At 48.6% G+C, this 11,456-nt stretch overlaps 1 protein-coding gene across 4 annotated transcripts in view; it reads right to left on the bottom strand.

Annotated features, from left to right (window-relative positions):
- Nucleotides 1-296: 296 nt before the first annotated feature.
- The window catches only part of ATF3 (activating transcription factor 3), a 56,530-nt gene continuing 45,370 nt past the window's right edge, over nucleotides 297-11,456 (bottom strand). For 3 of the 4 annotated variants that reach the window (XM_057507998.1, XM_036912481.2, XM_036912482.2), the window contains exons 2-4: nucleotides 5,805-6,048; nucleotides 2,825-2,932; nucleotides 297-1,775 (exon numbers count right to left, since the gene is read on the bottom strand). In XM_057507998.1, the coding sequence (XP_057363981.1) occupies nucleotides 1,578-1,775; nucleotides 2,825-2,932; nucleotides 5,805-6,044 (546 nt within the window). In that variant the 5' untranslated portion in view covers nucleotides 6,045-6,048 and the 3' untranslated portion in view covers nucleotides 297-1,577. Of the gene's footprint in view, nucleotides 1,776-2,824; nucleotides 2,933-5,804; nucleotides 6,049-8,966; nucleotides 9,222-11,456 lie in introns of those variants that run through there. The other variant, XM_036912483.2, reaches the window with a different exon arrangement.

Here is an 11,456-nt window from a genome sequence, read left to right as displayed (position 1 = left end):
ATTCAGATTTTCTATCAAAATTTGATCTTAACTCCAAGCAGTTGGTCAAAAGGATATACTGGGTGCTGGTTCCAGGGTTTGTCAGTGAGAAAGGAAGTATCAGATGCCAGAGACTGAGGACTAGGATTGAAAGTCAACTCTCCCACCTAGTGGCACCCCAAAGGACAAAGACACCTGCAGAGTATTTAAAACTAAACAATCCCCTCCCTTCCATCACCACACAGAGAGGAAAGGGGTAGGGGGTGACTAGATCTCAACAACCCACCGATGCAAAAGAACAGAAACCAGCATAACACTTCAGTTTGCCATGTCTTTGGTTCCAATATTTATTACATTGACAAGGTTAGAAAGACTAGGATAAATAAGTAGTATTTCCTCTTACAGAAAATTGTGATGATACTATCAAGGAAGATTAAACACTCTGAGGATTTCACAGAAACATCAGAATTGAGACAGTAGCCAGAGTCCTTGTGGCCAGTGTGAATGACCTCTCACAGCTGGAAACGCTCCGGGTCAGGTTTCCACAGACAGCCGCATGACGAAACAATACCATTCATATCCAATAATGCTAAAGCCTAGGCCTCACCTGGCTTCCAACAGGTGTCCCTGAATGTGGTTTTCAAACTACAAGAAAAGGAACACAGAATACTCTTTGGCTCTCCCGGCACAGAAGGAACTTCTCACCTAAGTCACTGAGCAGGGAGTTGTAACCCTTTGGAAGTTAGACTTTCTTCTTGCTTTTTTCCTGTGACATAACTGAGTTTATAACACAGGACCTGCACTCACGCCCTTGAATTTTGTGTTAATGCTTAGGTGCTGAGGGAAAGGAGACCTTCTCTGTTGGCACAAAACTGCACTGCTGGCCAGCAGACTTCTGTTCTCCCTGGGCTGCCAGGCTCTTCCGGCCGCCTGAACGTTTTGTAAGACACTGCCCATGGTAACAGCCTGCCCAGACTCTCAGAAACCACATCTGAGGAACGTCATGGAAAGGCCACCCCAGTGTTGTGTGAGGCAAACACCAGAAGAGCACAATACCTACTTTTGAAACAAATGCCTTGCACACAGTAATTCCTGTACATAACACCACATTTGCTAGAAAGCACAATCCTGGCCATCGTACAACTTCGCTAAATGCCATTCTCACTCCACGTCCCCTACAAGTGACAGTGGCAGCAGAGGAGGTGGCCCCACCACACCCACCCAAGGTACAGACACTTCTGCATGAATCCTTTCTGCATGAATCCTAATGGTGGGAGTCCTGGGTTTTGTAAAATCCAGATGAGAGCGGGCAGGACCCCAACCAGGGGCCATCTGGAGAATCCAAGAATAGCCAGTATGATAAGGCCTACATCCTGGAGTTGGGGCAAAAGATGCCCTTGCCCTGGTCCAAAGTCCACTCTGGGGCAGAGTGGACAGGCCCAGCTAAGTCACCGAGGGCTGTCTCCCACACCGATGGTTCTTTGCCGCTGAGATTCGAAGTGCACAGGAAGTCAGATCTCCAAAGGCTTCAGGGTTTTGGATGTAAAAGGAGGATTCAGTGAGGACTCTCCAGTTGCCCCCATACATCCCATGGCTGCTTAGCTGTGCAATGTTCCTTCCTTTATCTGTTGGATAAAAAGGTTTCTTTCATCTTCTGGAGTCCGCCCGTTCTGAGCCCGGACAATACACGTGGGCCGATGAAGGTTCAGCATGTATATCAAATGCTGTTTCTCGTTCTTGAGCTCCTCAATTTGGGCCTTCAGTTCAGCATTCACACTCTCCAGCTTCTCGGACTCCTGGGGGACAAGCAACAGAATCATGAGGAAAGGAGTCAAGGTCCAGCGAGGAGAGGTGGCTGGGGGGTGGCCCCTGGGACACATCAGGGCTCATCAAGCTAGGAACAGCCAGCCAAGGGAATCCTGTCATCCCCTGCTACAGTGCTCCACAAAGCTGGGACAACAGTGCTCAGTCTGGAAGAATCCAGACCCAGGAGAAGCCTTTGAACTTGGAAACTTCTTCAGAGATGCCCTTGAGTTTCCACTAAGGTTGAGGCAGGTTTGGGGTCTAATAGTAATGACGCTGTAGTAGAACCAACAGCTCAGAGGGCCCGGGGGGCTGGGGAGAAATCCAGACTCATGGTTCTTAGTCTGTGCGTCACTGATTTCACGGAGAAGTTCACCTTCCCAGAAAGGATGTATGTGGCAACATAAAATGTCTTAATTGTCACTGGCTCCCTGGAGCAATCAGCAGAACCCTTGGGGACCTGTGGAACCTGAGTGAAGCCTCTGTGCTGGCCTGTCCACACCCGGGGGAGGGCGCACAGCTGCTGGAAGGACTGCACCCAGGCCCTGGCCAGAGCCGAGAAGGGCTGCAGACTGAGAAACTAAGACAGGAATGCAAAGAAAGTGTAACCACTGCGTGTGGATTAAGGAAATAACTTGTTTAAAGAGATTAATTAAAGGCTTTTCATAGTGAGCCAAATGAGAGCTGGCAGCTTCCTTTTTCTCAGGAAAAAAGGCAAGTGAAACCTCTTTGACTGATCTACCTGCAGCCTGCAAGCTGCTGAACATGTGCGGACCAGCTGCGGCTGCTGGGAATCTGGGCGTTCAAAAATCCGGTGGTTTTAAATCCACATACCTGCTTTTCATACATCCAGAGTCCCATTCATTGTGCTCATAGTTTTGTTACACCCTATTCAGCAACTGGCATTTCTGCCACAGCTACAATGCCCTTCTTGGGAAACTAATTCTGGGCGGCAGACTTTTTCACTCCCTTCTGACAGCAGCATGAGGTCTGTGGGGGGCCAGAGGGCACAGAGGAAGGGGTGAGATGAGAGGGCACTCACCTTCTGTAGGCACTCCGTCTTCTCCTTCTTCTTGTTTCGACACTTGGCGGCGGCGATCTTATTCCTTTCCCGTCTCCTCTTTTTCCTTTCATCTTCTTCAGGGGCTACCTATAAAATTCAAGAGACGCACACTTAACACGAGGCCAGAAATGCAGCCCACCTCAAATGCACTGCCTTTTCTTGCCAGCAAAATCTGGGAAGCCAGGGCAGCCCACGTTTCTTTATTTATTTACAAAATAAAGCCCTGGACTTTGGCATGAAACCTACACACATACATACTTAAAAATGAATAAGGAAAATCAAAGAACTGTTAATTAAAATTACATTGGCAATATTAGTAAATTAAAATGTAGCCTATTTAAAAATGCATTTGGATTGTGAAATAGGAGTTGGATATTCAGATTGATAATGACTGGAAACAACTGTGATCCTTATAGGAGTTGGATATTCAGATTGATAATGACTGGAAACAACTGTGATCTTTTAGATCAGGATTCTGATGGGTAAGTATGTCCTTTCCCCTAGAACCATGAATGACCTCAGGAACATCCCCTAGCCACCCTTTCCCCCACCTCTTCTTTGATTCAAGTCCCATCTGTCCTCACCTGGAGCATCTTAGTGCCCCCATCCTGAGTTCAGAGAAGCTGTGCAGCTGCTGGAGAAGGGGGGGCTCAAGCCAATTTGCCCAAGCCAAGTGCATCATCACGCCATGGCCTAGTGCCACCGGTGGGTAGTGAACTAGAACTATCCATTGATTCATCCAACACATAAATAAATATGTATCTCTTCTGTCCCCACCCTCCCACCCCAGCCACCCCTGGGGATCCTCAGAGAATAAAACCCTGTCCTGCTTTAGGCGCTTGTCCTTTACGCAAGTTCACTTTGATCCAGACGTTGTCTGAGATCTGATGGAGAATCAGCAAAGTCTGGCCGTGGGACTTGGCTTAGAGACTCTAGCCCAATGGGCTCAGAGGGGTGACGGCTTAGGCTGCTCATGTCAGACCTCGTCATGCCACTTGTCCCTGTGCTGGACAGCGGGAGAGGGCATGGGAGCCACACCTCAAACCACAGAGATCCTGAGATGCCGTATCACCTCACATCTGACACTGCTAGTCCTCGGGATTATGATACTGACTTTGCTTGGACTGAGATGCAAGACCTCACAGTTTAAAGAAACAAAGTCCAAGGGGGAAATAGAGCAAGAGGAATTTCCACCTTCCATATCCTGGATCCCAGAGCTACACAGGCAGACATTTGGGTTTAAACTAACCTGCCTTTCAATCCCAGCCTCACCACCTATTAGCTGGGAGGCCTTGAGCAAGTTACCATACTCTTGAGCCTCCATTTCCTCATCTATGAAATAGGAGCAATAATCTTACCTACCTAGTAGGGCTGTGAGGAGGGTCAAATTACTTAATGTATGTAAAAAGCCTTGCCCAGTGTTTAGCTCACAGCCAATGCTTTGTAAGCCTTAGCTATTACCTTTGACCTGACTCTCAATGTCTTCATCAAGAAGGCACCAATGCTAGTGTTTCCTCCGCAACGTGACCGTTTGGGGTAGATGGCAGAGGAGTCAGGGTTTTCTCCTATGAGGAAGTACTTGAAAGTAGAACAAATCTCAGAGTCACTTACTGTCAGAGATGGAAAAGGCTTTCCTAAGACCAGTTAGTCCAATTCCCTCACTTTACTGATGTGGAAATGAGGCATAGAGTGGCTGTAATAATGTGCCTAGGGAGGCCCAGGGATCGCCAGCTCATCATTACAAGACCAGGAGGCCTCAAAACCCAGATATAAACCCAGGTTTTCGGCTCTTCATCCTGCGTCTTCCCCCAGCCACAGCGGCCTCTGTCTACCGTGTTGCCATCTCAGAGGTGACTGGGATCTGGGGGTGGACTCATGCCACCCAAACGTGCAGGATGCCTGTGGGTGTCCCGGGCTCAGCGTCTTATTTGAGGATGAGAATTCCAGCAACCAAGGGGACCAGAACATTCAGCCAGTTAGTTGGGGCATTCTCTTCCCACTGGCAAGTTCTGCTTATTAAACTGACCTAAGATCAGAACGTCACCTGGTGAACACAGAATCATATTAGGTGGGTTGGATGGCTTTGAGGAGTATTTCCAGGAAGCAGGCTGCCTGCTGCCCCCTTTGGTGACCCCTCCAAATATCCCTGCAGAATGAATTCTTCCTTCTATAGGGATCCTACAAGATCCTTTGCATTCTGTTATTTCAAGATACTTATTTAGAAAATGTAAAAAAAAAAGTCCTCAGGAGTCCCATGGTCCACCTTGCACTGTCCAGCATTGGACTAGGCACGAGTGACCTCTTGAGGTTAACTGGGGTCCAGCCAATACCCTAATGATGCCCTGTGGCTACAGCACCACACCAAAGTCTCAGCTACCATTCACTGAATGCTAACCACAAGCGAGGCCCTTCACAGATGTTACTGCCTTTAAGCTTCCATCAGTCCAGTGCAAGAGTCATTATTATCCTATCCCCCTTTTATGGAATCGCAAAGATTCTCAACCAACTTCCTTTTAAGCTCAGTTCTTTTTGGGCAAGTCCCATCTCCCCCTGACCAAAGGCAGTGATCATGCCAGTTAAATAAGCCCCAAACACTCTTATCTCGCATCTGAGGTGAGGGCAAGACCAACGGAAGAGTAGAGACCATCACCAGCAACCACCTCTTAGACCTCTACCGTGTCTTTTACTCCAGGTGTTTTATAAAAGGCTGCTGAGTAGGAAACAGTGAAAGTGTCAGAGACAGAAATGAACTTGGAGCAGAACGTGGTTCCAAGACTGTGAGCATCACACATGGCTGTGTGCGTGGCTGGCTGGTCCTTGCTCCAAGTCTGGCCACCTGGGTCCCTGTAAAGATGAAAATCACCATGCTCCATACAGCCCCCCACCTAGAGCATGCCTGGCACATGGTAGGGGTGCAATAAACAAGGACTGAAAGAACGGGCCCTCTGGTAGGACCTACCTCAGCTTTCGTGACTGACATCTCCAGGGGTCTGCCGCTGACAGTGACTGACTCCAGTGCTGAGGACATCCGGTGGCAGAGGTGCTTGTTCTGGATGGCGAATCTCAGCTCTTCCTTGACAAAGGGTGTCAGGTTAGCAAAATCCTCAAACACCAGTGACCCAGGAGGGGACAGGCAAGGGACGATGGCAGAGGCACTGACTTCCGAGGCAGAGACCTGGCCTGGGTGTTGAAGCATCATTTTGCTGAAAGACACATGGAAACCCAAACTACTTCAGGGATTTGGGGGCATGGGGTCAAGCACCCCCATCCGCCCCCTACCACACTTGTGACCTCCAACACCAGAGCCCCACCCTCAGAGATAAGTCCCATAAGCTTTTGGTTTTGTTTTCATTGCATCCACATCTTGAGGAAAAGGTTCTTAAAATACATAGCTCAGTGATGAGGAAAAAATGCTTAACTGAAAATTATAAGGGATGGCGTTTCAGGCTATTCTCAACTCCTAAGAGCTATTAATTTTGGCGTGTGTGCATATATGCAAATGTAGCCTCACATGATCCTGAAAGAGGAAGAACATTTTTTAAAAATCAGCAAGACTATTATGTGACCCCATTTTCGGTCTCATTTTCAAAAATAAACTTAGAAGGCGTCTGAAATCAAATTGAATCTATCAGTGAGAAGTAAAAGGTGCAGAATTTAGCAAATATATCTCTGAAGCTTCTCCCTTGGGAAGCCGGATCCAAGTGAGTGAGAAAAGGATGGTAACCGTGGCTGGTGTGTTTCTTCGCCCTGGCCTGGCAGGTGCTGGGCATGGGGATTCAGATCCCATGCGACTAGCAGCCCCTTCTTAAGGTGAGGGTCAGTGCAGCCAAAGACCTCAGAGCAAAGAAAAGTCAGCAGCTAAGAATCTGGACTTCTTCGGTGGGGGTTGTTCAGCCCTGCACTATCTGGAAAAGCTTGGGCTGGGGGCACAGGGGGACATGGGACTGGCTCTGTCATTCAGGATTGATGTGACATGAGCTCTCTCTCTCTGAGACTCAGTCTTCGTGTGGCAAATGGCTGAGAGCGCCTGCAGCCAGGGGACTGAGTCCCCGGCATCACTCTATCCAGAGCCTAGCCCAGCACCTGTTACTGGCTGTTTCCAATGCCTCCTGACTGCTGGAGACTGCCTGACTGAATATGTGAAATGGGTAGGTGGTGGCCGAATCAAACAGCCTCAAAGGTCCCATCTACTTCTATCATTCTCGAGCCCAGGGAGCCCAAAGAGACAAAAAAGGAAAAGAAAGGGTAGCAACAGTAATAGCTTCAGGGTTCCGATCTGGAATGGCCCCATAAACCTCTCCCTGCTGCATACTCCCTCCACCAGTGGCTTTCCCCTCATCCCTGCAGTCAGTTCTCCAGGGCTGATGTATGTGGGGACTGCCTAGGCCGGTGGTCCCCTGGAGCGTCCTTCTCAATCTGGGGACTTGCAGCCATTAGCCAAATCCAGCCGGACAAGGAGCCCTTTGGCAAATGGCTGACATTTAACGAGTTTCTCCTTCACACCAGAAACCCTATGCGTACTATCTCTTTTAACCCTCGTGAGAACGCAGTGAATTAGGTCCTAGGCTTTACTTTATAGATGAGGTATCTGAGGATTAGACAAACTAAATTATCTGCCTAATGTTAGAGTTAATCTGAGATAGCATCAGGATTTGGAATTAAGTTGGAATCCAAAACTCATGCTTTTAATTTATAGAATATAGATAGATTATTCTATGTTGCAGAAGCAAACAACTGGAGCAAATTTTTCTTAGGAGGAGGGCAGGCATGGGGTGGGTGGGGGTCCTGGAGCCGAGGCAATGAAGGGGAAGCTAAGCAACGAGTCCTGGGGAAACTTCAACTCTGTGTAACAAATTGCTGATCTTTTTGTCACGGTGCACACTCAGGCTGCTGCTCACAGACCAGGAGTATGGAGAAGTGTGTCTTTTACCCACAAAATCCCCAGACTGGGATCAGAAGATCAAGATTTGAGGCCCACTTATTCAGTGCATCACCGCCATACCTCCCAGTGCCTGCTCCCTCCACTAACAACATTCGTCCTGTTTTCCCTGAGTTGTGCAAGGAGTTGAGGAAATAATGCATGAATATGACCTGGAAAACAATATGCAACTAGAAGGTGTATTATTACTGAGGTTCAGTGGGGAGGGTAGCTGGCCTCTCTCCTTGATCTCAAACACTTCTAAATAGAACAACCTGACCTCTAACCAACTCCCCCGTAATATCTGAAATACATTGATGAAGGCGAGAATTCCAGGCCAAGAAATGCTACCATTAACTATTGAAAGAAACTCCGGAAATGTTTATCATTCTCTTCCCCAAATCTGGTGCTGTAAATCAGAACTGATGTTCTTCTATCAACTTAATCCTATAATCTTGGGATGCTGGGAAGGTAATTCACCGACAGGTGATAAACTCTGAGAAAGCCAGAGGCTAAGATTCTCCCATGCATTCAGGTTTTCACTCCCTTCCAACTTCATTCAAAACCCAGTATTCATGGAGGGAATTCAGAGCTACCACTAGGCTGCCCTTTGTTTGTAGGACTGGATGGCTCCCTTCTACACGGGTAGTTTGAATTCCACTGCAGTTGAGTGTAGTTCCATTTCACCTCCCCACTAAGTTTATTAATGAGCCCTCGGGACTGGGGTCTGCTCTTTGGGATTGTTTTGTCCTTCTTAGTGTAAAGTCAGTGATCCTGATGAAGGAAATTGAAGAGTGTCAGTGGTATGGAATGTTTTTATTAAGAGCAAGCATTGAGTGGGCTTACTTAGGGATGGAAATGGGTTGTAAAAAGGTTAAAAGCTTTTCAGAAAGTAGAACAGTAGTATGTGCAGAGATCTGGGCTTTCTCTGCCTTTGCTAAAGCTTAGTTTCTCTAGATAACTTTCTAGTTACTCCTTTTCTCACTTTCTTAAAGGTCTGATTCAGCCCCACCCAGGCTGTGTCCGTACAATGAAAATGAAATTAAGTCCTCAGACAATTTTTCTGCAAACTGTGTAACTCATTGTCAGTCCTCTAACATCTCCGTCATTGAAGGAAAAAATATGTCTGGGGGATTTTTTTGAATTGACTTTCTACATTGATCTTAAAATTGTCCAGACTTGCTACAAAGACTTTTTACTTACATTTTGCTTTTGCTTCATTATCTCCAATCAGAAATCATGTCATATCACTGTTAGTTTCTTCATTTTCAAGAAAGTGAAACCTTACAGAATGTATTTCTTTAACTGTAAATTCAGCTCCCAGATTTAACTTCCTAGTAGCTTCAACTATGTTGAATTTTCACTTTTAATTTTCATCTCTTCCCCTAAGTACTGCTCTTAGAACATCTGACAGTAGGAAGCCAGTACCAGTCCTTCTCTCCTTCATGGTTGGCCTTTCTTCAGTCCACTTGATGGCTGTGAGTGTAAGGCTATGTTTCAGGACCAGAGATGATGCTTCCAAGCCTATCACTACCACTTACAAGCTAAGCACTGACAAACTCATAATTTCTGGGCCTTAGTCTCCTCGTCTGTAAAATGAGACCAATACTACCTACCCAATTCTTTCACAGAGTTGTCAGAAAAATCGTTAAGAGAGCCCTGAAGGTGGATCTATGCATGTACTTGAGTCGCCATTATTACTGTGATTCCACTTCTCTCATTTCAGGGGCAACTCATAACATCAATACAATTTAGCCCTATTGATCAGGAATTAACTGGAACCCTCAAGAAATTCAGGTCAGTCACAGCTTTGCATTTTGATTGACCCGTAGGGTCCTGACACACCAGGGCAAGTCCACCCCGCTATTTGCTGGCACCAGCTTGTCTCCCTTGGTCTGATGTACTTGAGAAATAACCAGTTCTCACACATGAAACCAGTTCTGGTTTCTGTGGTGTCCTAGCTATGTACTTCCTCCTCCCTAGGCTGGTAACACTTGCAACCACTTACCCTGTTCCATGCCTAGACAGTCTGAAAGAGGAGGAAATCATGGATTCTGTTCAGTGCCACAGAACGTCATCTAAGTCAGATCTTCAATTGTAACTGCATAAAGTGAGGTCCGGGAAGGTAAAGTGACTTCCTCAAGGCCATAAAGCTGCTGAGAGGCCCAGCCCAGGCCAAGCTGTTGACCTGGCACCCACTGCTCATCTGCTCCATCACCAACAACAGGGACCGAACGCCATGAGGATCAACCAACCAGACAAATGGAGACCAGAGCCACTGGCCAGGTAGATAAGGGGTCAGCAGTACCCACCACAGAGGAGAGACGTTGACAGGACAAAGACAGGAAGGGACTATAGAAGAAAGAATAATGGAGAGAGAGAGCCAACAGGGAGAAAGAGAAGGGTGGGGTTAAGACAGGAAGGCCGGGAAGGTTTGGAAGGCTCCGATAGCTGCCATGGGTGCTGGGAGCTGTACCTCATTCCACAGTGAGCCTGGAGTGCTACCCGCATGCTGGTTCCTCAACAGTCCAGACAGTAACAACTGCCAGACCCACTGCCCTGCCAGGATATCCTCCAAGCAGGAGCCTGTATGCTGTAGTATTATTTTACAACAAATGCTAAATACAAAACAAGGGGGACAGTAGAGACAGAGGCCCCAGACAGATGTGACTGCCACCCACGCTGAAATAGGTGCATTGAGAGCCTAGATTTTCTAGCCTCCCTCCCCTTTTCTGGCTCCATCAAGGGTTTAGCAACTCTCCTATTTATAAAGGAAACATATGTGATCCAGGTAATGAAATTAGGGAAAGTGAGATGAGATGAAAACAGGGTGTGGGGAAGCAGGGACGGAGAGCAAGCCACTGGGAAGTAAGCTGGGAAGGGAAGGGATGCCCCACAGAGAAGTCCCTTCCTCCCGTTGCCTCGGAAGCTGGTCAGTGACATTAGAGACCTCCCCCATTCAGGTCATTCAGGATCCCTCACCGGCCTCTTGTGCTCCGGTTACACCATTCTAGAACCTGAAAAGCTCCAGCCAGAAAGGATAACCGGTGGTTATCCGGTCCGAGCCCCATCTCATCCTGAGAACCGGGCAGAGGGAGCCAGGAGTGCCTGTGTGGCCACGTCTCCCAGCTGCGCATACTGAGGCTCAAGGAAATCATGTGCCGCATAAGCCCTCAGGGTCCCTGGCCACGAGACCACGAAGAAACCATCCCCTCAGTATCTGAACTGGCTTCCACCCCGCGCCCGCGCTGGGTCTCTGTGGACGAAAAGCAGTAAAACGCGCGAACGTGCCGGAAGAAAAGCCAGAGCTAGAGTCACAGGTACGAAAGAAACGCCTGTGGGAGACTTGGGACGGGACGTCTCCGGCCCGGGGCCCGACACTGGCAGGTGCCGGCGCCGTCTCCGCCTTCCGCCCCAAGGCAGCAACGCGAGTGCTCACCTCCTCCTCTAAACTTGTCCCGGCCAACTTTCGCTCCCGGCCCCCTGCGCTGTCCTGCGGCCCCGCGCTCGGCGGTGCGCAGGGCGACCCCCAGCGGCGGCGCCCGCGTCCCCGGCTCGCCACTCCCTTCCCATTCATTCGGTTCGGCCCCGGGGCAGCCCTTCCGCGAGCACCCGGGCCCGGCTCTCTCCGCGGGCCTCGGTAAGGCTGGGCTCGGAGCAGCAGCACCGCGACACCAAGGGAGGCTGGAGCGG

This window comes from Manis pentadactyla, chromosome 9, assembly GCF_030020395.1.
Source record: "Manis pentadactyla isolate mManPen7 chromosome 9, mManPen7.hap1, whole genome shotgun sequence".
Lineage (NCBI taxonomy): Eukaryota > Metazoa > Chordata > Mammalia > Pholidota > Manidae > Manis > Manis pentadactyla.
Note: the sequence above shows the minus strand (reverse complement) of the source record. Positions and strands in the feature narration are given on the sequence as shown.